The following is a 27,463-nucleotide window of genomic DNA, read 5'->3' as shown; positions in this document are numbered from 1 at the left end:
ACCTGTTACTCACTGCACCGAGTTCTGTTGAGCCTGCCTTTTATTTATTTTATTTTATTTTTTGTTTAAAGGTTTATTTATTTATGCATACAAGAACTGGGGTACAGGCCGGAGGTGTGGAGGGGGGGGCGAGAGAATTCACCAGAGACACAGTAGGGAACAGAACAGGCAGACTGACTGAAATACACTGCTGAGGGGAGCAGTGGGCGAGACAGGAGAGGTCTGCTGTGCCATGTGGGTAGCTCCCTGGCCTGGGAACAACCTCTAACCCCTTGTGCCACCAGGGAGGTCCGAGTCTGCCTTTTTATTTTGTTATTTTTGCACTGTCAAGAAAGAGTAACTGAAGTTTGATTTTCAAAGGAAGACAAGACCTACCCAAGAAGAATTAGAATTGTCTCTGCTTAGATCAAACTTCTCATTGGCAGGTAGCCTTTGAAGCATCCTTTTAGTGTCTCCTCATCTCCACGGCCTCTGTCTCCCGGCAGTCACTGCCCAGCCTTATCTTGCTCCTGCTCCCCACCTTGCACTACCGCAGTAGCCTTTTTTTCTGAATCAAAATTATCCCCTGCTCAGAAGTTTTCTGTGACTCCCTGTGGCCAGTAAGTTGGTCTAAACCTCATAACGTGGCTGAGGAGTTTAAAAATCTGGTTCCTACCACCCTCCCCAGCCGCCCTCATCCCTGTGCCTCTCCTGCATTTGCCAACCCGACTGTATGATCCAGCCAGACTCATGTTATTTTAGCTCCTCAGATGGCAGCTGGTTTCTTTTTGCCTCTAGGCCTTTGCAGCTGCAGGTCTCTCTACTCGGAACCGACTTCCCTCCCTCCCTCCTTATCCACTTGACTCTTCTCCTGACTCCTTATCTCACAGACTCTTTACAAAGACTTCCCTTCAAAGACCTCACTGGGAGGGGGCAAGTAGGAGTTGGTGTCCCCTCTCCTCCTGCCCCCTGGGATGTTCTCACACTTGCTATAATTTGGCACCATTGTATACTGATTGTCTAGTGGAATGAGATGTCTGCTGTGTTGGTCTCCTGGCATTTCATATATATGGCCAGTGGGGAGCCAAACACTCCATGCTGTCTGTAAATCCAGAGAGTTTACATAATGGTAGTCTCTGACTTTCTGCTCGTACTAAGCTTTTTGTGTATTCAGTCCTGAGTCCCTAAAATCCTTTCTTCGCCTTCAGGCAGACCCTGGTTTTGATCATGGACTCTTTTTCCTGTTTTCTCAAAATGTCACTTACAGAGGACATGTGGGTTTGTGGCAGAAATTACTGAGGGTACAGGGTGCTCAAGTAGAGGGATTGGTTTGCCTGGGAATTTTTAGAGATCTTCCAGCCAGCCCCATCCTGGGAATTTTTCCTGCTTGGTTTTCTCCCAAATTCCCTTCTCATTCTCATATTACTCAGCTTCTTTGCCTGCTTCCTCGTTTCTGTTTTTGGACTCCCTCCATCCTTCGCTGTCCCCTCCTTCCACTGAGATTACTGTTTAATACAGAGACATTTAGGGTCTTCATTTTGCAGATCCTATAGACTGTATTTCACCTTTACACCCCAACACAACAGCTTGTCAAGGTGTCATGCAAAACGAAGAGTATCAGTGTGGAGAGGGAGGCAGTGAAATCCCTCTGGCCTCCCCATCACATTTTATTCATTGTCTACTTCCGTGTTCATCTAAACTCCGCACGAGCAGGGACTTTTCAACTTTGGTGGATGGCTGTACCATCAGGACCTTGAACTTGGGGATGCATATTGGGCTGTCAGTAAATATTCATTGAATGAGTGAAGTAATGACTGAATAGGTGAATGAATGAGAGGTTGCTTAGTCTGAACTGGACCCAATTCAACTCTCTTCTGGATTATCATGAAGAGAAGCTGAAGCCTACTATATATATGAGTGTTATGATAATTTGGGGATAAAAGGAAGCCAAGTCTAGTTATTTAGTTGTTAATCAACCCAGCCATAGGAGAGAGAGTTAAATGACTGCAGGTCCCATAACTTAGGTGAGAAGAGTGGTTAAATAGCAATGTACCCACACACATTTGAGATGACAAGAGATTAAGTTTCCTTCTATAACCAAGACTGCCAAGATAGGAAGATTGGTAAAAGGCTGAGATTTTGCCACACACCATTTGCTTTATTGAGGAATGATCCATCCATCCACCCAATCATCTGCTTATCCATCCATCCACCCACCCACCCATTCGCCCATCCATCCATCCATCCATCCATCCATCCATCCATCCATCCATCCATCCATCCATGCATCCATGCATCCATCCATGCATGCCAGTATATCTAAAGTTGAGAATTACAATCTAGCTCCAATGGTGTGAAATGGGGATAATATCAGTTCTTACTTAACCAAGTTATTGTGAGATTAAATTATATTCTAAGGCAATGATAGCTCCCAACACTGGGCCTATTGTGCAACAAAAATCAGTACAGATTGTTGCCCTAATCTGAATACCACACCCAAATTCTATAGCAACAACTCTTTCCTAGCCAAGCATCAAACATTTAGTTCAGTTTTATTATCCAGAATTTGAATAAGAAAAATAGGGTGACAATCTGGGGAGGGAGTAGGTAGAGCCAGGCTGGACCAATGAGGAACAGATACTGGGAGGCTGAGGTTGAGGTGTGAGGTTGAGGGGAGTTTCCACTGCTGGAATATTGGCAGGAGACATCCTCCAGATGATGCTGTCAGGTCATACCGAGTATTCCCCAGAGTATGCGGGAGGCTGGAACACAGCGTAGACGCATCCTCCGCCACTAGGAAAGCTGGTTGCCCCTGGCCCAGACTATATGGGGACACTGTGAGGCTGGATGGGGATGCTGATCCTGCTCTGCAGCCAGCTGATGTAGTCCTCCTGAGACATATGGATGATGTGTTCTCGTACAAACTGCGGGACGGACACAGTACAGCCTTAGCTTTGGCATGAGAGCTTGACTCTGCACCTCCCTGGAACCCCTTCCCTGAGATACTGAAGGTTTGTGATTGCAGCTGGTGGCCCCAGGATTCCGCTAATCATCAGGCTTTCATAATACCTGAAATGTCATGCTAGGGACCCCTTTCCAGCTTCTGGGTTCAGCAGAATGTTCAGCAAATGTCCAGACTCCAGTCCCCACATCCTGTGACGCTCATATAGGAAAGACTTGGTAAAACTAACTGTAGGATAACCCGTCCACATCCCACTCACTCATCATTTATGCTGCCCACCTTCCACGCGTTAGTTATGGGGAAGGGGTGAGCTCTGAGTGGGGAAGAGGGGGAGAGTATGGACGATCCCCCATTTTAAGTACCTTCTATGTGTTTGACCCACAGAAATTTGGGGGAAGCAAGAAAACCCTGCTGTCTGTATCTTATCTCTTTTCTACCTCTTAATATCTTTTCAAAAGGTTGTTTGTCCTGAAACTTTTTGGGATTTTTTGGTTCTTAGACCTCTTCGAGAATTCATGACAATGGGCTTACTTTAGGAAATAAAGCGTTAAGACACAAAATAGGGAGTTTCCTTCAGAGTCTAGATTAAGTGACCTCATGTTCAGATTATCAGAAGTTCAGTGGGAGGGGGTACATGATGCATTTTGCTAACCAGGATCATGAACTCACCCTTACTCACTCAGAGCTCGCCCCTTCCTCATAACTAACATGTGGAAGGTTGACGGCATGAATGACAAGTGAGTGGAATGTGGACGGGTTATCCTACAGTTAGTTTTCCAAGTCTTTCCTATATGTGCATCACAGGATATGGGGACTGGAGTCTGAACATTTGCTCACAGGGTGATTCCCCCTCCCTGGCTCCAAACTTGCCCCCAAACACACATGCCCAGATCAGCCTGTGGAGGGGTCATCCTGAAAACACCAGGAAGCCTGAGAAAATTCCAGCAGTAGAATCACTTCTTTATCTTGAGGCATTGAAAGCCCTATAAAAATTTGGGGCCTTCCTGGTGGCACAAGGGGTTAAGCACCACACTATGAAGCAATCCGCAGCCTCTGCAGCACAAGTTCAATCCCCGGCTGGCCAGGGAGCTACCCATATGGCGCAGCAGACCTCTCCTGACTCGCCCGCTGCTCCCCTCAGCAGTGTATTTCAGTCGGTCTGCCTGTTCTGTTCCCCACTCTGTCTCTAGTAAATCCTCTCATCCCCACATCTCTGGCCTGTACCCCAGCTTTTGTATGCATAAATAAATAAATCTTTAAAAAAATGCACATGTGCCATCTGATGAAGATAAGGAAGGGACTCCACTAACTTAGAATGGAGACCTTCCTCCACCCCCCCCCCATCTGCAGATACCTTTGGATGTTCTAGGAGAATAGAGCACTCGGATGGTCTAGAGTGGGGGATGGTGGTGATGAAACATTCAGTGGAACCTCAGCATCCTTCAGATAAAGACCCAAACCTCAACTTGACCTTGAGGGTCTGCACAGACTGACCTCTTCAATCCCCTTGGAATTATGCCTTCCTGACCCACCCATTGACTGCCAATGAGCTCCTCCAGCCGGCCAAGTTCCATCCTGCTTTGTTTGCCTTGTTCTAACCTGCCCTCAACCCTGTTCTTCATGCTGCTGTCTTCTTCTCTGTTCAGTTCTTGGTTTCAGCACCATCTTCCCCAGTTGCCCTCTGTGTTTACCTTAACAAGTGCTCCTTGCACCTTCCTGTGTACACAGATCACCTGGGATCTCCTTTAAGTGTAGAGTCTAAGTGGGTAGATCTGGTTTGGAGTCTGCGCTTCTGCATTTTCTAACAAGCACCCGCATGTGGTCCATGCTGGTGGATGGGCCACGATTTTAGCAGCCACATGCAGAGTGCTTCTTGGTTTGTTTGCTAGTTGTTTGATTCCATTGTCCATTTATTTGACTCTCCAAAGCCTCTGAGTTCCCAAGGGGCTCCATTTACATACAATACAATACCCCCTGGAGTTGAGCAACAAGGTCATGTGACCATCCCTCTGCAGTGAGGTGATGTACTCTGTGTCCCCAGCACTTACACAGTGCCTGGGTGTTGAGAGGCAACTGACTGAGGGTACTTGAGGCATGGCAAGGGCACAGGAAGCCGTAGTTTACCTCAATAGCCACTGCAATTTCCGGAGAGCACAGTTCCCAGATTCTCAGGTCCTGTAGCACCTTCAGGAAAACATGGGGCCGGACCCTCAGATCCAGGTTTTCCCCAAACTTCTGCAGTTTTACCAGGATCTTTTTGGCAGGGCGGAAATTCTTCAGATCCTCTGGTAGTTTTGACAGCAGATCAAAGTACCTTTAATTCCAAGATGAGAGGGCCACTTAGGAAGCTGCAGCTGGGAGATGGGTCTGAGAACCTCAAGCCCTCCATCTCCCATTCTCTTTTTCTGTCATGTGATGTCTCTAGGGTGCCATCAACCTTTATTTGGGGGGCTTTCCTCCCTGCTAAATATAAGGGGCCCCATAAACGAAGAAAGTCCGTTCTTTTAGAAGTAGTAAAGATTGGAGCAGAAAAACAGATGAAGGCGTGCTTTAAAGAGATACATTCATGATTTTTCTATCCTAACAATGTGGAAAGCTAGGAGAAAGGGATTCTGGGCTCCTCTATTAGAGTTAAACAGGCCAGAAAACATGCAAATGTCTGTGGAATACCTTCTAGGGTGTGCTGTGGTTGCTGATGGTGATGGTGATGATGACGGTATAGATGATGATGGTGTAGATGATGATGATGATGGTGGTGGTGATGATGGGGGTGATGATGGTGATGATGATGATAACCTGTATATGTTTTCCTTGTTTTTGATAATGAGTAAGCTTGTGTAACAACTTTGTGTGTTTCGGTGGGTTTTGAGAACGTTTGTTAGGACAAAATGTGAGGCTAATCTGAGAATAGTCTTCAGATGGTGGGAGCGAGGTAAGTTTTAACCTGGGGGTTGGTTGAGGTACCATCAGGGTTTAAGGCAAGGTGTGGCATCTCTTCAAAAAAATCTCCCCCAATATACACATGGAAATAGGTGAAGAAGAAATCGATAACCCACCGTGCAGTTTGGGCTACTCATACTTTTTTTTTTAATAATTTGTGATTTATATAAAATATACACTTTTTGGGGGGCCACCTTATCTGGGTCTCAGGATCCTTACCAGTGGTCTGCAATTTCTTGTGCATCTCCTTTTACCACGGGGACTTGATGTCTCATTTTCGCCATATCCTTTTGAAAATTCGAGACAAGGAAAAAAGAATGGAACTTCTGGAGACCTCTCTCTTCTTGGCGCCTACGGCACAGGTTGGATGAGAATGAGGCAGATGAGTCAGACACCTCCTCCTTTAACAGCCGTGTTACCCATTCAGTCATGACTTAAACACCCTTTCCTTTACGAGTGTCTTCTGAACGACTCTCAGTCACTCTTTAATGTATTATCTGGCATTGGTCTCTCTCCAAGGTCCTGAAATAGTCTTGCTAAATCCAGTCACTTTTTAGTAGCCCTAGTTCTCTTTCTACTTTTCATGGTATTTACACAGCTTTCTCTTAGGTAAAAATGGAGGGCAATAGTGGTCCCTAGCTCTTGGAAGCTAGGATTACATGATCTAATATTCGTAAAATGCTGAACTTAGTGTTAGACACACAGTAGGTGTTTAACTCATGTTGGTGTCACCTCCTTCATTCATCTAATCCTTTTGAAAAATGCCCTATCTCTCCAAGGAGACTTTATACTATAAATATAACCCTGTCACTCTCCTATATATGAATTTCTCTGATTTTATACAGAATAAAGTCCTTGACCAAGGGCTTATTCAGCCCCTGCATTTTCTAGTTTCTTCACCATCCTTTCCTTCCCTTTTCTCCCAGTACTTTATGCATTGGCTGATGATCAAAGTCTCTGCAATAAAGTTCAGGGTTAGTAAGGCTTTTTATGATCTCACCTCTGTCTGTGTCTTTGATCACCTTGCAGTCACCCTAAGCTCCAGCCATACCTGACTTCTGGAAGTTCCCAGACCATTGTGCCCCTTCTGGCCTCTAGAACTTTGCTGCTACTTTTCCCTAGAACTCCCTCCTCCTTTACCTGGTAACTGTGTTTGAATCCCACCTTTACTACTTAACCACTGGGTGACCTTTGGCAAGAGAAATATCTGAGTTCATTTTTCTCATCTATGAATGGGTCTAAAAATAGCACCTATCCCCTAGGATTATTTTGAAGTGATAAATAGAAAGTTCTGTTACCCACAACTGGTACATGTTAAGTGCCCTGGAAATAGCATCAATTTTCATTTAATTAAAAATGTTACTTTCTCCAGGAAGACCATCCTGGTTGCTCTCTCCAGCTAGGCACGATATCATTTTGCTATTGTGTTAGCCTCCTCCTTACTCCCATGTTGGCCCCCATCACCTTGTGTGGTAGTTGTATGTTTATTTTCTGCTTTCCTTATTAGGCTGGATGCTCCTAGAAGGTGGGGGGGGCAACTCATTATTGAACCCTTGGCTCAGAGTATCTGCTCCCTGCTTGCTGACAGGGTGAGAGGGTGAAGGCCCACCAGGTAATCACTCTTGCATGGATGAGGTCATTGGGGGTGATCAGTTATGTTGTCAAGGGGTAGGTGGGCAGAGAGGCAGTTCTTGGGTTGTTAGGATAGAAAAGGAAAGTTTCCAATGGTCCGATGGTGTCCTTACAATCATGTTCCAAAACTTAATTACCACATTTATGGCTGTGCATGACACAGCTCTTACTTTTTTTTTCTTCCCATTTTCTATGTCCTTTCCCACCTTGGGACTGTGTATCTTTTTCCTGCTGCCAGGAATATCCTTCCACCTTCTCACTATGCCACCAGCTCCTCTTCACCCACCAGGCCTCTTCCTTAAAGTCACCTCCTTAGAGAGGTCTTCCCAGATTACCCAACCTAAAATAAGTTTCCACGGTCTTTCTCTCTCCCCTAGCACCCTGGTATTTTCCTGTAGAGCAATGACTATCATTTGTAACTGTGTAATTATTGATTCAGTTATTTGTTTCTACTCATATTTTACAAGACTATGAACTCCCTGAGGACAGGGAACCTGTTCTTCTTGGTCTGTGCTACAACTCAGAGCCTAGCAGCTGGTGGGCACATAGTAGGTGCCAGATGAATGCCCTTTGAATGGCTGGATATTTGCATGCCCTTACTTCATGAGGATTTCCATCTTGTCCTGCAGACAGAAGCCAGCCTCCTGGGCCACACTGTAAAACTTGGCCCTCATGGTGGCACACACTGCACTCTTGGAGTTGATGATGTCACGGTTGTTGCGGCTGTAGATGTAGATGAGAAGGGCTTGGGGGATAGTTCCCAAGGAACAGACCCAAGAGGCTGGTTTCCCCAGGTCACTATGCAGTGGGGGGTTCTCTGTACCCACCTGGGTTCTCCACCCTTGCCTGGAGCCTCCCTCAGCATCCCCCTGGATTTAGCAGGGACAGGTCTCCCTAACATCATCAGGTTACTGGTTCAGACCTTAGTAAATGAGCATATGGTAAGACATCTGGTCACTTAAGCCCAGCAAATGTTATGGACATGGAGTGAAAATGGAGCTTGGAGCTAGGAGAGTGAGGTTCAAGCCCCAGTGCCACCATGTGGTATAGCCTTGTTGGGACATTTCACCTGGCCGAGGTACAGCCTGCTTCTCTGTAGAATGGGGAACCCTCTCCAACTTATAGGGTTGGTTTTGGGGCATCAGCAAGATAACAGCAAGACTACAGAATGCTTTGCCCAGTGCCAGGCCCAGAGGAGGATGTGCTGTTATTGTCTGTTGCTCGCCCACTTCCCCAAGAGGGGGTCCCTCTTTCAGTAGTGTCTGTGATTTTAGAGCTTGTCTGCATCCAGTCATTTTCATACCCTTGGGGTGACAGAGGCCATGGTCACCTTGGCCTCTCTTGCTTGGTCTCCTTCCATTGCCCACCTGGCCTACCTTTTAGACTTCTTCTGGTTTAGCTGGGAGTGGCTGTCTCCACTTGTGCTGCTGGATCTCTCACTGAAACACAATGGAACGGTTTCAAGTTAGCAGCAGGCTACTTTTCAATGGCCCTGTGACACCTGCTGACCTCCAGGATTTAGATAAGGGGAGGTGGTTTAAAGCAAGGCTGTCCTAGAACTCAATGTGCAATTCCCCCATATCCTGCTGTGCCCCTTGCTGGTCATATTTTACAGGACCTGTCTCAGGACCTTTGCACATGCCAGTCCCTCTGCTTGGAACACTATTCCCATCTTTTCCAGGCATAGGTTGGTTGATTCATTCTTTTTTTTTTTTTTCAGATCTCAGCTTAAATGTCAAACTCAGTTTTGGTTAGGACCCTGGAGCTCAACATTCACCCAAACCTCCATAATTCAGTATACTTTCCATTGTCTTGACGATATGGCTAACTCCGGTGTTATCTGATAAATGCACAACTTTCCCATTTAACCAGCAATTCTTAAGCATGGGCAGGATTCAAGGAGTCCATGAATGCAGGTGGAAAAAATGTTACGTCTTTTCTTAAGCAGAACCAGAAATCACAGATCTGTATATCCCATTACAATTGTGGGAGATGTTTTGAAAAATCATTTACACTTGATGTTAATCCAAAATCACAGTAGTTATTAAACCTGCTGCTAAGTCTTATTATATATAATGCATTGACTATATTCCAAATTTAGTCATAATATCACAATCTATATTACTATACATATCTCTATAAACCTTTGTAATTTATAGTATGCATTTAAAAGCATTTTTTTTTCCTGGAAGGAGTCCATAGCTCCCTCAGACTCTCAAAGGGTCCATGGTCCAAATAAAGTTATGACCTCAGTCCAGATAGTGAGATTCATGAGGTCAGACTGCATTTGTCTTGTTTGCTGAATCCCCTAAAACCTAGCACACTTACTGGCACAGGGTAGGATGTGATGACTTAGCTCTAAGTGAATACTTGAATCATCTTCTCCTCCCCCACCACAAGTCACTCAAGTAAAGAGAGAGGTGGTGGTTCTTCCCAACTTCATCCCTTCATTACTGGAAGATTTAAACTTTAATGGATAAAATTGTTGGGGAGAAATGCCTGGCTGCTCATACCTAGTACCAGAAGCTAAGGGGCTTTCCAGCAAAGGAGGAGAAAGCAGCCTCCCTGGTGCATCAACACTATCACCTCGACGTCCGGAGTTCAGTCCCTGGCCAGGGAACTAAACCACATGGCACAGCAGACTTCTCCTGTCTCTCCCGCTGCTGCCCTCAGCAGTGTATTTCAGTAGATTTGCCTATTCTGTCTCTATTGAATCCTCTTACCCCCCAACTCTGGCTTATACCCCAGCTTTTGTGTGCATAAGTAAATAAAAATAAAATAAAATAAAATAAAAAAACAGGAGAAAGCTTCCCCACCCATCCACTTCCCTCTCTCTGGTGAGGAGCACCTCTGCTGTGGCCTGTCACTGTGGGGTGCCTCCCCACCCACATGCTGAGGACCCCACACCCTCCTACCTTGACTTGCCGGTGATCTGCATGTCTTTGTGGGCAGAGTCGCTCTTGTTTTGTTTAAGCATTGATAAGATGCTGCAGAGCAAGAAGTGAATGTTAGCAAGATGCTGAACCTGCAGTACTCCCGAGGCAGTGACTATCTATGGGAGGATGGAGGATTCTCCTTCTAGAGCTGGAGCTCAGTGTCTGCTGGGCATAGGAATCAACCCGAGAGAGGGTTCAGAATACAGATTCCTGGGCCACACACCTGAGACTTAGATACATTAAGCTGAGTGGGACCCCAGGAGCCTTTAGAAAGCATTTCGAATCTTTCTGTCTCTCTGTCTCTCTCTTTCTGTCTCTCTCCATCTCTCTTTCTCCCTGTCTTTCTCTCTCTCTGTCTCTCTATCTCTGTCTCTCTTTCTCTCTCCCTCCCTCCTGAAGCAAGTGTGCAGAGAGCACCCGTTGCAAACCTTAGAAATCCCTAGGATTCTGTGAAATAATGCCCACTTGAAGTGCCTGTTAAGACAGTTTCCTCTGGAGATGCTGATTCGGTGGGCCAGGGATGCAGGCTAGAAATTTGTATTGTTCACAAACATCCCCGCTGATTCTGGGAATGGAAACCACTGGTCGTGGAGTTTCAAAACATTTGGAAAAGACTGCTAGAGGATTTTAAGAAAAGGCCATCTTCCCCTAAGATGTTTGTTATGCACACGTGTACTCCCCCCACCCCTGAAGTTCATGGGGCCTCTAAAATGTTATTAGGTCATGAGGTCCGCACTGTCATGACTGGGGTCAGTGTTCTTATAAAAGAGGCCCCAGAGAGCTGCTGTCCCTCTTGCTGAGGAGAGGCAGGAGGATGCTGCCTAAGAAGACGGGAGCCTCACCAGGCCACATGATTTTGGACTGTGAGAAAGAAATGTCTATTAATTATTAATTAATTTATTAATAAGCCATCTGTTTTATGGTATTTTTGTGACAGAAGACTGCAGGAACATGGCAGGTGGCTGGAGGGCCATTTGGCTTTGTTGCCGGGGTCTGGGTGGATTGACTTCTAGGGGTTTCTAAAAACTGCAGCGTTCTCTTTCAGCTTTGAGGAGGGCAGATTTGGTGTCTAAAGTGGAAGGCAATTCAGAGTCTAGAGTGAGGAGGGTGAGAGACAGTCTGCAGCTTTTCCTCATCGTCTCTCTCAGCGCCACATGAGCCTCCAGTTGGGCTGCGGGAGTGAGATTAGGGAGATAGAGCTCCTGCGGGAATTGATGGGGATGGGAAATTTCAACAGGTTCTTGCTCTGTAACCATGGTTATTTTATCATTACTGAGAATGCAGGGCTGTGTGAAGAGTGTTGTGAGAGCCAGATTCTCAGGTGGTTTTGTGTCTAATAATCTCAGGCAAGTTGTTCATTGCTGTTCTTCTCCATCCAGGAGATGGGAAGTTGGTGATGAGTCATGGGCTAATAGCCCTGTCTCAGCCAGGTGCTGTGAGGATTCCATGGGGCACTATATGTGAAGGAAAAATCACCACCACCACTGCCACCCGCATTACCACCAGCACCACCACCATCACCATCATCACCATCATCATTACCACTACTGCTATCACCACTACCACCGTCACCACCACCACCATCATCATCATCACCACCATAATCATCACCACCATCACCATCATCATCATCACCACCATCACCACCATCATCATCACCATCATCACCACCATCACCATCATCATCACCATCATCACCACTACCACCATTATCATCATCATCACCACCACCATCATCATCACCATCATCACCACCATCACCATCATCACCACCATCACCATCATCATCACCATCATCACCACTACCACCATTATCATCATCATCACCACCACCATCATCATCACCATCATCACCACCATCACCATCATCACCACCATCACCATCATCATCACCACCATCACCATCACCACCACTATCACCTTTATCGCTATCACCGTCACTGCTGCTGTGGCCATTTATAGGGTGCTTATAATATGCCAGGCATATGGTAATGTTGAATGCATTATCTCACTAAAAGCTTAAAATTATTCATTGAAGTAGACATTACTTCCATAACAATAATAATATTTTACAAGGACAGTATAGTTTAACTCTCACTATAACCCTGTGAGGTTAGTTATGAGCCTCATTTTATAGAATTGGAATTAGGCTCAGAGAGGTGAAGCAACTTGCTCAACATCACACAGCAATCAAATGATGGGAATGGAGATTGATCCCATTTGTTCCAAGGCCAATGCCGGGCTGCTATACAACCTCATTTTATAGACAAGAGAGCTGAAGCTTAGAGGCACCAGTTTTTGAAATCACATGATTCTGACTCCAAAGCCAGTGTTCATGCTGTCACTTCTTACAAAGGAAGGAGCTTCCTGGAACTGATGCTTCGTTGTGATGATGTGTCTCAAATGCTGACAAATCAGGCACAACAGCCCAGGCCTTAAGGCCAGCCTTGTCTCCAAGTGCCTCTAGGCCCACCCTCTGGAGCCCCCATGTGAATCGAGGCCGCAGCAGCAAATTCATCATGAACAAGCAGAGGCGGGAGTGATGCATGTGAAAGTGCCTGGTGAACTGTAATTATGGTAATAACAATAACCAATAAGTCAGAGTCGGCATCCCAGTAGGATGAAGGCGATGATGAACCTCTTCTAGTGCCTCATTTATTCTCACAGAGCAATTTGCTGACTCAAGAAGGATATACACTTGGGAAGGGAACTCTGGCTCTAGCTGACGTGGTCTCTGAGGCTTTTAGAGGTCAGAAGCTCTGTGGACACAGCCCCCACCAGGAGGAGGACCCCTTGTCTCAACAAAGACTTTAGAGGGTGATGTTGCTCTTAACGTAAAAACTGGACCCTTTGAGGTCCCAGACAGGCAGGTAGACCTCTCACCATCCCATTCTGGCTGCAGTTCCGTTCCCTTGACCATGTTTGCACCTGTGCCGCCTGCAATGTCCCCCCCTGCCTTGTCCCTAACTTTAGCTAGCTGGCTCTTTTTCATGCCTTGTTCAAAGCTCAGCTTAAAGTTTCTTTGTTGGAGGAAACTTCTGTGACCCCATCTCCAACCTGGACTAGGTGGTTCCACTGCCATTTACTCTCACAGGCCTGAGCCTTCAGAACATTCCCTCTGTGACCAGTGTGCCCTCCACACGAGCATAATGTCCACGGGAGGAAGGTCTCACTGAGCGATTCCCAGGCAGCAGTGTATAGAGTGGTTAAGAGAACAGTTTTGGAATTAGAAAGGTCTGGATTGGAGTGTGGCCTTATATTCACCACCTGTGTGGGTTTGCCCCGCTCTGAGCTCGGGGAGGTGCATGTGTGAACAGAGTGCACCGGGCAGTGCTTGTCCCCGAGGAGATGCTCTGGGACAGGGAACTGCTGCTGTGAACTTGACGTTCGTGCTTTTATTCTGATAACCCTTATGACCTCAGCAGCCGTGACAACATACCTGGGCGGTTTTTTTTGCATCTCGTTTTCCATGGTGACTGTCTTCCGGGCATCTTCCCGAACCAGCTCCAGAAGCTTCTGCAAATCTGCCGGGAACAGGATAAGTCACTGCAAAGAGCTCATGAGACAGGATCGTGCAGGGCAGGGCCCGGCCCCCAGGCTGCTGTCACCTTTCCTGCTGAGTGTTGGGGACTAGGCTTTGGTCTCAAGGCGGCAGGTTGCCAACCTGACTGTCACTCCCCTGCATTAAGCCAATGACTCGCCATTTTCCTTTTGGGCAACATATAAATCCCCCCGTGTGGCCTAGGAAGGCTTTCAGGGCCTGACAGCTGTTTCCCTTCTGGTCCTCCCCCACTTTGAACTTAATCACAGCCAGAGAGAACAGTTTCCAGTTCCTGGAAGAAACCATCTTGTTCAGGAAATCCTTTACTCTACAGACCAGGAGTTCCTTGGTGACTCACAGGCTGACTCAACTGTGTGTAGACGCCAGTCCGTGGCTCTGGGGTGGGGGGGCTCTTCCTGCGGCCTGCTGACTGCGGCCTTTAGCGGGACTTGCCTCAGCTCCCCATATTTGTCAATGTGCATTTTCATACTTAATATTGATGCCTTTTCCAGAGAATAGAAGTATTTCTTTGTACTTGACTGTTAGAAGTGGAACTGTGCCCTCTCCAAAAAGATCTTTTGAAGCCCTAGTCCCTAACTCCTCAGAATGTGGATGCGTCACACCTTCATTTGGAAACAAGGTCATAGGTTGTCAGGGGGGGTCACGGTAAGGGAGGGTGGACCCTTCACCACCTTCCACCAGTGTCCTTTATTTTTTTAATTTATTTTTCTTTTTTTATTTTACTTTGATATTCCCCGTACAATTGCAACCTTGATTTTGACCCCAATCCCTCCCCCCTGCCCCCCGCCCAAAGAGTGTCTCTGGTTCACAGTTGTTTGTTGATTTTGATTTTTTTCCTTTCTTATAGTTATTCTTTTTCCTGGTCCATATTTAGGTTTTCCAGATTCCTGCTATGAGTGAGACCATCCGGTATTTTTCTTTTTCTTTCTGGCTTATTTCGCTGAGCACGATCCCTTCCAGCGACATCCATGTTGCTGCAAATTGCATGTGTTTATCTTTTTTGAATGCTGAGTAATATTCCATGGTGTATATGTACCACATCTTCTTGAGCCAGTCATCTATTTTTGGGCATTTGGGCTGTTTCCAAAGCTTAGCTATTGTAAACAGTGCTGCTATAAACATAGGGGTGCAGGTGTTCTTTGGAATTGATGTTTCTGTGTCCTTTGGGTAAATACCTAGGAGTGGAATTGCTGGATCCTATGGAAGCTCTATGTTTAGTAGGTCCAGAAATCTCCACACAGCTCTCCATAGTCCACCAGTGTCCTTTAAAGAAGAGGAGAGATACAGGGAGAAGGTGACCCTGTGGTGACAGAGGCAGATTGGGCCGGTGATACTCTCCCAGTCCAAATGCCAAGGGCTATGGACAGCTACCAGAAGCTACCTGAGGCAAGGAAGGCTCCTCCCTGCAGGTTTGGGAGGAACCTGGCTGCGCCCACATCTTGCTGTTGGAGGAGTCTCCAGAACTGGGAGGCAACACCTTCCTGAATAAAGGAACCACCCAGAGTGGTGCTTTGTGACTGCAGCTCTTCTGCAGGTACAGACACTCTTGAAAGTTGGAGAAGGAAATATGTAGAGAGTAGGCCATGCGCTTCCAGGAAAATGCAGGTGCCCCTTCCAGCCAGCCTGGAGCTGTGGGCTCGTCCTGCCCCCCTGGCACAAGTGCTGCCAGCCCCGGGCGAGAACCTAAACCTGAGCAGGGAGGTGGGACTTGGAGCCCTGCTGCCAATGTTGCCAGTGCTGAGGGGGGCGGTCTGAGGGGGGTCTGGTCGTGCAGTGCGACGGGGCAACAAGGAAGTACAGGCCAGGAGCGGGTGGTGGGGAGCTCCTTCTGGGACCCTGCATGTTGTCCTTGCAAAACAGGACGACTGATGGCATCTACACTGCATCCAGCACCTGCTGGCCCGCACCCAGCACTCGGGGAAGAGTCCGTCTGCTCCTTGACATCGCACCTCCCAGGGCACCCCAGTCCCGCTGGGCACGGCCGCTGGGTCGCCAGTAGGGGCTGAGCTGTCTCCTGAGAGGAAGCAGATTTTAAATAAAAAGGCATCGAAGGAAATTCAGAAGAAATATGAGGAGAGGAGAAAGAATGCCAGAATAGGCCCCTGTGGGGTGTGGGGGGGCAGGTTTCCCCCGTACAGGCCTTCAAGACTGGACAGTGTGGCCTCGCGGAGGGCTCTGGGCTCAAGTGCAAGGACAGGAGATCTGTGAGGAAAATGAAGGCCTGGGAAGGCAAATAAATCCTCCTCACTCCTGACTTAGCTCAGGTCACAGAGGTGCTCGCTGTGGAAGGAGGGAGAGAGGCCGGAGGGAGGAGGGAGGAGAGAGACAACGGCGGGCGGGTGAGAGGGGAGCAGTCCTGCGTGTTTTCTGTGGACACAGATTTGTAAGCACCCGGCCCTGTGCTGGTCATGTAGGTGTCTTTGTCGCTGTTTGCTGACTGACTAAGTGAATGACTAAGGAGAAGGAGAGCGGAGAGGGTGGATCGGGGCTCTCACGAAGGACAGTGTCTGTGGAGGTGCTTTTCGCTCTGAGTCGGCGCCTGTGGTCAGCGCAAGCGCAGGTCTCAGCGGCTGCGGGGGGACGCCCAGTGCTTCCCCAGGCCACTGGCCTGCAGCCTTGTTTCCCAGGGTCACTGCTGGGTGCTGGGGAAGGGGTGCCCCCCTCGTGGAGCCATTTAGGCTGTGGTAAACAGCAGCAGGCAACCGTGTCCCTCTCCACTGCTTAAGTAGTTCATTTTCCTCGTCATTTGTGGATTGATTCCATTGGCCCTGAATCTGACCTTCATGTTTGTCTGGTCATGTCTCCTTGTCCTGTTGCCACGCACACATCCCAGAATCCTGGGGTGTGTCTCGAAGTCTCTTAGTGAGGGAGCTGTGGCTGGTTCCTCCACTTTGTTTCCTTTCCCTGGGAACGAAGCAGCAACATCCGAGTGTCCCTCCCACCCTCTCCTACCCATGTGAAAACCAAGCCAGGGTTTGCGACAGACTGTAGATGCCAGCAATGACCCCAGTGACTTGGCACATTGGGCAGCCCTCCTAGAGAATCATGCCTGACGCTCCATACATCACTTAGTCCACCACCGCCTTTGCCCTGCTTGCCAGTACCGCCCCAGGCAGGATGGTGCTCGCCAGTGTCAGCCTCCATCCCTCACGTAGCTGAGGTTGGATAGATGTGACGTGGCACAGAGCCTTGAGACCGTGAGGTCCACACCCACTCCTCTCCAGGCGGGAGAGGAGAGTCATTTGGGAAGGAGCCAGGTGTGACACAGTAGATTTTCCTCAAGGGAGACTGTCCTGGATGGGTGCGCACTCTCAGAGGAACCCGTTCAACTCTCGGTGCCTAGGGCTGTGGAGATGCCCCAACCCACCCCACTTGCTCAGAGACATTGGTATTAAATGCCAGATCACATCCTCAAAGAAAAAATTCTGACTTCCTTCCTCCGTCTTCTGTCCCAGCCCATCAAAGGAGAGAGGGCCCATCAAAGAATTTCACCCTTGAACAACTAAACCCATTTCTTTGGGGGAAAATGGAGGAGGTGGTTGTTTTGTTGTTTGGGGACTTTGAGGGGAACATTGGTTGGCATAGGACCGAACCTTTTGAGTTGCTACTTAATTCCTCCTCTAATATTTATTTATCTATGTTACATCTAACATAGATTTCTCTTCTAACATTTCCAAGACTGACTGGCAAAAGGAACGCATGGGCTCTGTTTTCTGGGGGATCCCGCTGGCATTGATTTGGGAGGACATGGGTCCACTGCCAGGCCACGACCTGCTGCCCCAGTGATTTGTATTCACAAAGACTTCATTATGCAGCCAGTCTTGGGAATTAGACCTTGGTCAAATGTTGTGTCTCTCAGAATAGGTTTCATGAATACAGAATCAATTTGAGGAGGTTTTGGAAGGCAATGAAAGGCTGGGTAATTAATCTACTTTTTTGTCAAGGCTGTGACAAATGAGGTTAAGGTATAAACAGAGGGAAAGGGTGGGGAGGCAGAAGTCGCAGGACTTTTTGTCCAGATGCGGGTCTCTGGAGGAAATGCATCTTGAGTCACTGCTGTGTACCTACTGTGAGCTAGGATGAGGGCGAATAAGACATTACTGTCCCATGTCTGCAAGGACCTCACATGCTTTCCCCCTTCCTTAATAATAGAGGTGGGTAGCTAGGCAGTGTGTATTAATGCACACATGCATGTATTTGTTTTCCCTGTGCATGGAAGCATTTTCTTGCTTAATTTCTACAAATCCTTTTCAGTGCAGTATAATCCTGTGTCTAAATTCTGGGCAGTGAGATTTTAGTAGAAGTATTGTATGGAACATCTGAGAAAGCTGCTGAAGCTCAGTGGGGAGTGGGCACTTTTGTACTTCACCTACTTCTTTCAACTTCCAGATTAGAATGTGGTTGTGATGACTGGCATTCCAGCAGCCATTTTAGACCATGAAATTATCTTGAACATGATGGAGAAGAAAGACAGAAAGAAGCATGCTCCTAATGATCTTTTGGAGCTACTCTACAAGCCATGGATGATCTTTAGCCTATAAGCCATGGATGGGCTTTCTCTTTTCTAAGCCAATGTTTTTCAGATCTCTGTACCCAGCCAATAGATGCAGTGAGATGCCATTGTAAATTAAAATTTACTCAACATCAGTAAATACATTGTATTAAGAAAACAGAGGAAATGCAGGAGTTCAGGGGAGATGTCACTGTGGAGGGAACATTTGAGCCACGTCTTGAAGGTTGTCTAGGAGTCCATCAGACTGATGGTCAGAGATAAAAGGCCACTGCAGAGGAGGACCTAAGAAAATGTGCACTGTTTAAGAAAAGGAACAATTTTTTTGAGAGGTGGGAGTCCTATGGTAAGATATAAAGAATTGGCAAGAGTGGAGCCTATTATGGGCAGCCTGGGACAAGATCAGACTCACTATCTTAGAGGCAGTGGGAACTCACTGAATGTTATTAAGCTGGGGAGCACCAAATCAGATTTTTAATTTAGAAAGTTCTCTCTAGCTCAACACAGAAGAATCTGTGGGCATGTGAGGAGAAGACAAGGGAAAGGGAGACTAATTAGGAAGCTGTTGCTGTCTTCAGGGTGAGAGGTGAGGAAAATCTGGACCAGGGGTTCCTCTCAGTTGCCTATAGGGGTCAGGTAACAAAAATGAGTGACATAGGATGGTGTAACAAAAACAAGGCTGCTCTCTTGGTTTTTCATTTCTGTCTTTTTCTAGAGACTTGGGAAAAGCATGGAGGGTTAGAGTGCCTAGTTTCAAATTCAGGCTTCTCCACTTACTGGGTATGTGACTTTGGGCAAATAATTTAACCTCTCACTGTCTCAATTTTCTCACCTGCTAAACAGACATGAAATTGTTGACTCGATCTGTCTTTCTTCCTCTAACTTCTTCCCTTTTTTCCATATAAATCCTCTTTCCTTTCCTACATCCTTTTACTATACAAGCTGAAATCAAAAAGATGTCAGAAAGAACTTTCTACAGGACTGATGGAATCCAGTCAAAGTCCTGTCGGGTGGAAGTCCATAAGGCTTCCCCTAAAGGAATATGCAAAATGTGTATAGGTGTGTTTGGATTTTTTTTTTTTCCTGGATAGAGGGTCCATAGCTTCCAGTAGACTTTCTAAAGAAACTGTGTCCTTCTAGATTGTGAACTACTGAAAAGATATGTTCCAGAGTGAGGGTCACAGAGTGACACAACATCCATATATAAAAAGTTGAGAAAAAGCACATCCTTAGACACAAAAAGTAGATTTATGGCTGCATGGGTCTGGAGGTAGGGAAAAGGAAAAGCCTGTCACTGAGTACAAGAATTACTTTGGGGCTGGTGGAAATGGTCTAAAATTAGATCGTGGTGATGGCAGCATAACTCTGTAAATTTACTAAAAATCATTGAGTTGTACGTTTAAAATGAATGAACTTTATGATATGCAAATTATACCTTTAGTAGACTTCAGTGTCATCACCGAAGAGTAGACATCAAATCTCACATAGCATGAAAACATAAAATATCTCATTAATTTTTTTACATAAACTACATATTGAAATGATCATTTTTGTGTAAGCTGGAGCCAAAAAAATATTACTGAAATAAAGTGATATGTTACCTAATAAAACATAAAGAAGAGCAGCTGAGGACCGTGGGCTGTTTTGCAAGGAGAAATGGCTCAGGGAATCCAAGTAAGAGTGTGCATTTCTGATCTCCACTGGGAGAAAGCAAAGGAGTCCAAGATAACTGAATAGGCCTAGGGGACCCCCATCTCTCCTCCCACGGAGGGGGGACAGCGCTGGAGCAGGAGTTCTGGACAAGTCTGGCTTGCAGGTAAAGAGTCAAGGCAGGTGCTCAGACCTCAGGCAGGACTTACTGACATGGAGCGGCTCTTCATCTGGCCTGGTCGAAGAGGATTCATTGTCCTCGATGTCCTTGATGCATGTTGTCACCTGGGTGATCACGCTCTGGGGCTCATCTGAGCCAGGGTTCATAGATATCATGCTGCTCTGGGGGGATGATCCCCCACTGGTCCTAGACAGACTGAGCGTGGACCCCCTCCGGCTCAGTTTGCGGCTGGTGGCTCGTGGCATGGGGATTTTGAATTTCTTGGTCTGAGGGACAGAGAGAAGAGGGATTTCAGAAAGGAGGAGGAAAGGAACACCGTGGGACTTTTCTTGGGCCTGGAGGGACCTGTCACCCGTTGAGATGATTTCAAATCATGTGTTATTTGAATACATGGGGGCTTGTTCTGCTCACTGAGCACCTTGATTGCCCGGGGACGTCACCCTGGGACGCTCCATACCTGCTCCAGGGAGGCCACTGTTGTCTCGTGTGCTCCTCAATGGGCCTGATTTTTAAACCGTGAAAGAGAATGGGCCTAATTTCCTGAGCTGCATTTTGGTTTTGACCCCCGATTGCATGGATCTGCTTCTTGTTCACCAAGTTGAACAAGAGCCTCAAAGGATGAAGATTTGTATTCGTGGGAGTTTTCTAACGAATACAAGGTGGAGAGAATCTTAGTCTGACATGTGGGAGGTAGCGCAGGGCAGGCAGATGTGTCCAGTGGGCCGGCTCTCTTGCTGGGAGCGGGCGAGCCATGTGGCAGGCAGAAAGGCGCAGCTGCAAGTCTGGAGCTGTGGAGGGTGGCAGGGAAAGTCCTGCAGGGGCAATGTGGCCTTGGGGAAGGAAAGAGTCAGAGAGGGTTGGTTTATGCATGCATGCATGTATGAATGTGCATGTATGTACACAGGCATGGGTTAGTGCGTGTACACACCTGTGCATGCACATGGGAATGCGTATGTGCACCTGCTTGCTCGATTGATGCCACGTCAGAACATTGGGGAGGGGGTCATGTCCTCATTTAATTCATCTCAGAGTCTCAGAAACTTTCTAACTTGACGATCACACACCTAGGACGTGGCAGAGTCAGATTCAAGCCCAGGCTAGTCCCAAAGTTAATTATTATGCCTTGCTCAAAAATACTTTAAAAAGTCGTTCTCAGTGGCATTGAACATGCCCTTGACCCCAAGCTCGAGGATTTTCTGTGACATTTTCAATGCCAGGTTTACAGTGGGGAGAAGATATCCTAAGCTACCCCAGGGTGAGAGCTTAGTGTGGACTTGGGCTATAATTTATGCTCAGTTAATAATATAATTTCACCTGAGAACATTTAAAATGAAAGCTCTCGGAGGGCAGATTGAGTTCCTCTCCCAGTGAAACTCACGTTTGATGCCCCAGAGAGGGAGAGAGGGAGATAGGGAGCAGAGGCAGCTCGGAACGACATTGAATAAACGCCTAAGAGGATGCAGAGAATTGTATCCAACGGGATTCACTTTCGACAGTCCGCAAGTAATTTTTTGATTGGTTTTCTCGTGGGTATGAGTATGGTGGAACTTCCCTGCACTAGAAGAGGGAAGGGATTTCTTGGTTGTGTAGGACAAGGAGGATTCGGGAAGAGGGAAGGGACATGGGGCCAGGCTGTGGGGTGTTAGATGTGATCTCTCCCTGTGACCACCCCTCCCCGATTAAACCTAAAGTGATATTCTGTACCAAGGGGCTCTTCAGAATGTGACAGACTGGGGAGCTGGGGTTTGAACTGGGTCACCCAGCTCGCCAAAGGAGCGTGTGTCTTACAAAATGATGGATGAGGAAGAAACGCACGCCAACGTCGACGTGTTCTTCCCTTTGATGAATTAGGGCCATGATACAGTGTACAGTGTACTGTGTGCCCTTTGTCCTCATCTTGCAGCTGGTCAGGGGGTTTTCAGACTAACAAAAAGCCCCTCTAATCCTGTCATCTGGGGAAAGACGATGTCAGGGCTCAGGGATCATCCTATTTCCTCTGGCACTACCCAAATTCCTGACCCTGGAAACCAGGCTCTTTAGATCAGCGGCATTTTAGAAGGCTGGACAGATTACGTCCCTGGAACTTAGAACCAGGAGACCTGGAGGTGGGGGAACTGAACAAGTCACTTTGCCTTGCCTCAGTTTCCTTATCTGTAAGCCAGGAGAAGGGACCAGGCTGATCTTAGCAGTTTCCACATCCAGGCTTCTGTGTGCATCTTCCTTGCACTAGGATTTCATCTTGTGCTCCTAAAGTTGCCATTAATTAAAATTCAATTAACGACCTCAGCCAGGAAATCCAAAGTGAAGGGCTGACACTTCTGATTAATTGAAAGTGGCAGAAAAATAAAATGCCAGGGCGAGGGGGTGGAGATGTGACAGGCAGTTTCAGCATCTTGCTTGCTCTTTATTGACTTAAATTCCCAGTGTTCTCTAATTTTTTGTATTTCACTCAGGAGCAGTGTTAACCAGCTACTGTGTTCCACCTCAGTAGAGGCTGCTTTTTGGCTATGAAGATTTCCCTGAATGATTCCTCATACTTACTTAGAAACAGGGATTTTAAACTAGTGGTCGATGGGGAGATGTGTCTAGCTGGCCGAAATTTTACAGACTGGGGAATTTTTATAAAATAAAATTATAAACCGAGATTATTGATCTCTCTTGAAAATGATAAGCCCTGGGCTCCCATTCTCATCTGGCAACATAAGCTAGAGCTGAACGGAGGCATTTTTTGTGTGTAGCTGTGTGAGTGTATTCCTGTTCGCCACAGACCTCACTACTCCCTATTGCATCACCTGGCCTCATTTTCATGTATGCAATTTGCTTTGGTACTGACAAGCTTTACATATACACAGGAATATCAATTGCTGTGGGGGTTGATGGGAGCCTCTATTTCAAAGTCTTCATTTTATGGGTGGAGGAAGTACTTTCAGGAGAGAGAAAAGGACTTGTCCGATACCACACAGTAAACTTGATCACAGTGACCAACTCAGATCTCCTGACTCCTAAATGAGGGCTCCCCTCTCTTGTTGCAGGCCCAAATTAGACCTACAAACTTCCCTGAGAAATTCAATTTTATGAGAGTTCAAATGTAGCAATTCATTCTCTCCTCCTCCAATTTCAGTTGTGAATATTCCTGAAGGACATTTTTCAAAGGTTTGTGGCTCCTGCTGCTTTCTGTGCATCTCTGGAGGCAGATGCACATGCTATCTCCATAGCAACTTTCTGTGATAAAAACAAAGGCTCTTACTTCTCAGATCTAGGAGGACCTTGATGAAAGAGCAAGAAAATGGTGCAACCATGACGTGCAATTATTATCAAGGTGCCACGGAGAACTTGCATTGGGAGAGCTCCGTGGTGAGTAAACAGACCTAGGTGAGCTCGGCTCTGCCATTACCCATTAGATTGCTGTGTTACTTCAGGCAAGTCTCTTAACCTCTCTGAGTCCAAACTGCCCGCTCTCCCTACCTGTGGATAATAATAATAATAGTAACAACAACAACAGTGTTTTTAAGGGGACTGCTTTAGCACAGAACCTGGCCCACTGCAATTATGTTAAAAAGTGATTTTGAACCTTGATGAGGCTGCAGTAATGCTGAGCATTTAAAAATTTTCAAAGTGACCTTGCACATTGTTTCCTGGAGTCCCTTACTCATGTGGTGGGGTCGGCAGGGACCAGCATTGTGCCTGTTTTGCGGACAGGGGTGCAGGGTCAGAGAACACGGTTGTCATGTGGTCTCCCTCCTGCTTTTACCAATATCACCACTTGGTATTACTATTCTAATCATCATTATTGTGTTTGATTGTTAGGTAGATGAATTTGGGGCATTTGGAGTGAGAAATAATTTGGGGTGAAAAGAATTGACCTCTTGATGTTCTCGTCATAATACACACATGTTCTGGTTTTAGAAAAACCCTGTCTGTTTAATCACTCACTTATTTTCTGACTATCTTGAAAAGAGAGAGAGAGCTGTGCCTGGTACTGATTTAAAAGATGGAGAGGGGCGTCCATTTCCTCCCGGTGACATCTTCTTAAGCTGCTTAACCCCCTTCGACCCGACCTGTATCCAGCCGCATGTCATTTCTCCTATAACCCCCAGTAACCATTTTAATTAAACTTTACAAAAAACACCCACAGCATGGTTTTCATTTCCCTTCACTCCGAGAACCTACTAGGGAAAAAAATCCCAGCAGAGAAGAGTCCGGCCCCAGACCCCGGCCTGGGCTGTGGCTCACCTTCGGCGCCGTGATGAAGTGCTCCCACCTCTGTCCCATGGACTTGTCCTTATTGATTTTTTTAATCGTGCTCTTGCTTCCACCCGGGTCCCTGAGTGAGAAGCAGATGAATGGGTTTTCCATTCCCAGAGCCTCGGCTTATTTATTTATTTATTTATTTATTTATTTTTTTTTATAGAGGCATGCTTTATTTGTTTGCTGGTTTGTTTGTTTTGTTTTTGTTTTATACATGCACTGGGTACAGTCAGAAGCGCGGGAGGGTGAGAGAATTCACCAGAGCCAGAGCGGGGAGCAGAGCAGGCAGAAGGACCAAAGTACACTGCTGAGGGGAGCAGCGGGCGGCAGGAGAGGTCTGCGCGCCATGTGGGACCCTCCTCCAGTGGCCTGGGAGCAGCCGGGGATCGAACCGGCGCCGCAGAGGCCGCGGGCAGCTTCGCAACCCAGCGCTCAACCGCTGCGCCACCGGGGAGGCCCGAGCCTCGGCTTATTAAGGGTTCTTTTAAGAAAGGCAATAAATAAATGGACCATGGGTGGTAGCTGGTCCCTGTTAGGAATTTCTTCCCCCTCCTGCACTGCTGAGAAAGTTGGGGGGGACACTTCCCCATAGTGGGGTCTGGTGAGTGGGGATTGAGGTTAGGAGAAATCCCCACCTACTGGGTGGGGGGTGAGGGAGGTGGGGCATATCTGGGCAGCTGCACCTGTTTTTATTTTGGGCTCGGTCCGGTCATAGCTCCAGGGCAGGTTCGCGCTTACTCCTGGGGGTGAACTGAGAAGCAGGTTCATTTCTGAACCCTGAACAGGGTCCCACCACCCCAGGGGCACTTCTGATGAACACAGATAAACAGTTATTACGGGGTGGGGCTGGGGGGAGCTTGTGGGGTGGGAGACACCGTGCAAATCACTGGTTTGGAATTTACTGAGCAAAAATTCTCAGTGAGGCTCTTTGTAGGTTGCTTGTGATTCTCACTGAATCATCCAATAAAACCCTGTGGTATGTTCAATATTATTATATATCATATATATATCATGATAGTATATATAATGTATGCCATATAATATTGACATATCCCATATAAACATCACACCATATCATATTGATCTACAGCAATAAATTGATACAGTGTATTAATATATAATATGACATTATATATTAAATGGTATATAATATGTCACATATATTATAATATATATTAAATGTGATAATTATATATGACATATATTATCATCTCATTTATAATAAGAAATTTACAAATGGGAAGGGAGGGAGCTTAAGTCACTTTCCTAGGTGCTTATTTGCAATGAATCTAATGGCCCTCTCTTGCATCACTTACCCCAGCGCCCTGTGCCTAATTTTGTAATTGAGTTTCGTATTTTTTCCTTAAATTGTGTCCCTCCCACCTAATTAAGTAAACTTCCGGTTCCACCAAACCTGGTTTCTCCCCTCAGGGGCTGAGACCTTTCTGGATATGAGACTGAGGCCCCAGCAGGCTCTGTTAGTGACATGCCCATAATCCCTTCTCAAGCCCGTGGAACCAGATATGTTGGAAAATTAAAAATTTTGGCATTTTGGAAAGGAACTATGCTGCACAGACCATATATTATTGTAATCTCTCCAGTGGGGCCTGGGGAGGCGTACTGTGATCAGACACATTAATATTTTTGTAATGATATGTTTGACAATTTGCATAAAATGCCAGTAAATAAAGACTATAAACAGCTTCAAGTCAAATTTTGCCTCCAAATCAGTATGGTCCATGTCAGATTTTGCTGCCAAATGAGTTATGGAAAAACTGAGTTTTCAGAGCCTTTTAGATTTGGGACTTGTGGCTCTGGGGTGGTGGATCTCTGTTGATAAACAAGCAAGAAGACTCAGGGTGTGCTCTCTCATTTATCTACCTGTTTACTGATTGACTCATCTCTCTTTCTCTCTCTCCATTACTCATCCATCCATCCATCCATCCATCCATCCATCCATCCATCCACTCATCCACTCATCCATTCATTCAGCCATCCACCCATCTCTTTCTTTACCCCCATTTTATCTGCAGAAAAGCTTTTAGATGGCTGTGATCCTTTGAATGATTTGGCTGACTGCCACCTAGCATAGAGCAGGGACTTCAGGGGATGAGAGGGCCATACCAATTTGATATCAAGGAGGGCACCAACAAGAATTTAGACTTATCAGGGCTGCCGAGTGTTGGTGGTGGGGGAGATTCTGCTCTGATATTGGAGGAAAAAAAGATGATCAAGACCACTGCAGATAGTTCCCCAGACTACTATTCCCTAAATAAACTTCCCCCATGCAATTCACACACACACACACACACACACACACACACACACACACACACAAAGAATAACCTTACGTAGGACTGTCTTATCATGTCCTGGAGCTCTGAGGAGCAGAATCACGACCTTGCTCAGAGTCACAACATTTGAGATGCCAAGGTGGCTGGGAAGGGCGGGGTGAGAATGTGCCTCCAAGCTTTTTGTAAGACTTTATGTTTGATTACACAATAAAAAGCCCTCTGAATAATTAACAGTGAAGCTCATTTAACGTTGGTTCAGCCTGTCTCTCCCTGGAGTAATCAAATTAGGGAATATTTAAAATCCAGCCAGAGGAAGAAGGAGCAATACTTCAGCCCTATAAACAATATTTAAACTAGTGGTGCTTTTGAAGTCTGATTTAAGGCTCACCAACTGGAAGCTTTAGTGGTTCTGCTTTGGAGGAGTTTTTTTTCCAAGCCCACAGGGCTTTTTGCTTTTCCCTTTGCTAATGCAGCCCCCGCTGTGCCTCCAGTCTTCTTGAAGTTCAAAAGCAACCCCCCCACTTCCCCTTTTAAAATTAAATCTGGTCCCAGCCAAGCTTTCAAAATCT

The 27,463-nt window shown here is 46.6% G+C and overlaps 1 protein-coding gene across 1 annotated transcript in view; it reads right to left on the bottom strand.

Moving 5' to 3' along the window:
• Nucleotides 1-2,801: 2,801 nt before the first annotated feature.
• Nucleotides 2,802-27,463, bottom strand: part of CCDC60 (coiled-coil domain containing 60) — a gene marked incomplete at both ends in the record, with an annotated part of 144,996 nt that continues 120,334 nt past the window's right edge. Inside the window, 9 exons of the mRNA XM_084253199.1 lie at nucleotides 2,802-2,903; nucleotides 5,066-5,255; nucleotides 6,101-6,232; nucleotides 8,114-8,236; nucleotides 8,890-8,952; nucleotides 10,429-10,500; nucleotides 13,889-13,973; nucleotides 20,381-20,618; nucleotides 24,586-24,676. Coding sequence (XP_084109325.1) covers nucleotides 2,802-2,903; nucleotides 5,066-5,255; nucleotides 6,101-6,232; nucleotides 8,114-8,236; nucleotides 8,890-8,952; nucleotides 10,429-10,500; nucleotides 13,889-13,973; nucleotides 20,381-20,618; nucleotides 24,586-24,676 — 1,096 coding nt within the window. The remainder of the gene's footprint in view (nucleotides 2,904-5,065; nucleotides 5,256-6,100; nucleotides 6,233-8,113; nucleotides 8,237-8,889; nucleotides 8,953-10,428; nucleotides 10,501-13,888; nucleotides 13,974-20,380; nucleotides 20,619-24,585; nucleotides 24,677-27,463) is intronic.

This window comes from Talpa europaea (assembly GCF_964194135.1).
Source record: "Talpa europaea genome assembly, chromosome: 14".
NCBI lineage: Eukaryota > Metazoa > Chordata > Mammalia > Eulipotyphla > Talpidae > Talpa > Talpa europaea.
This window is presented reverse-complemented; position numbering and strand designations above follow the sequence as displayed.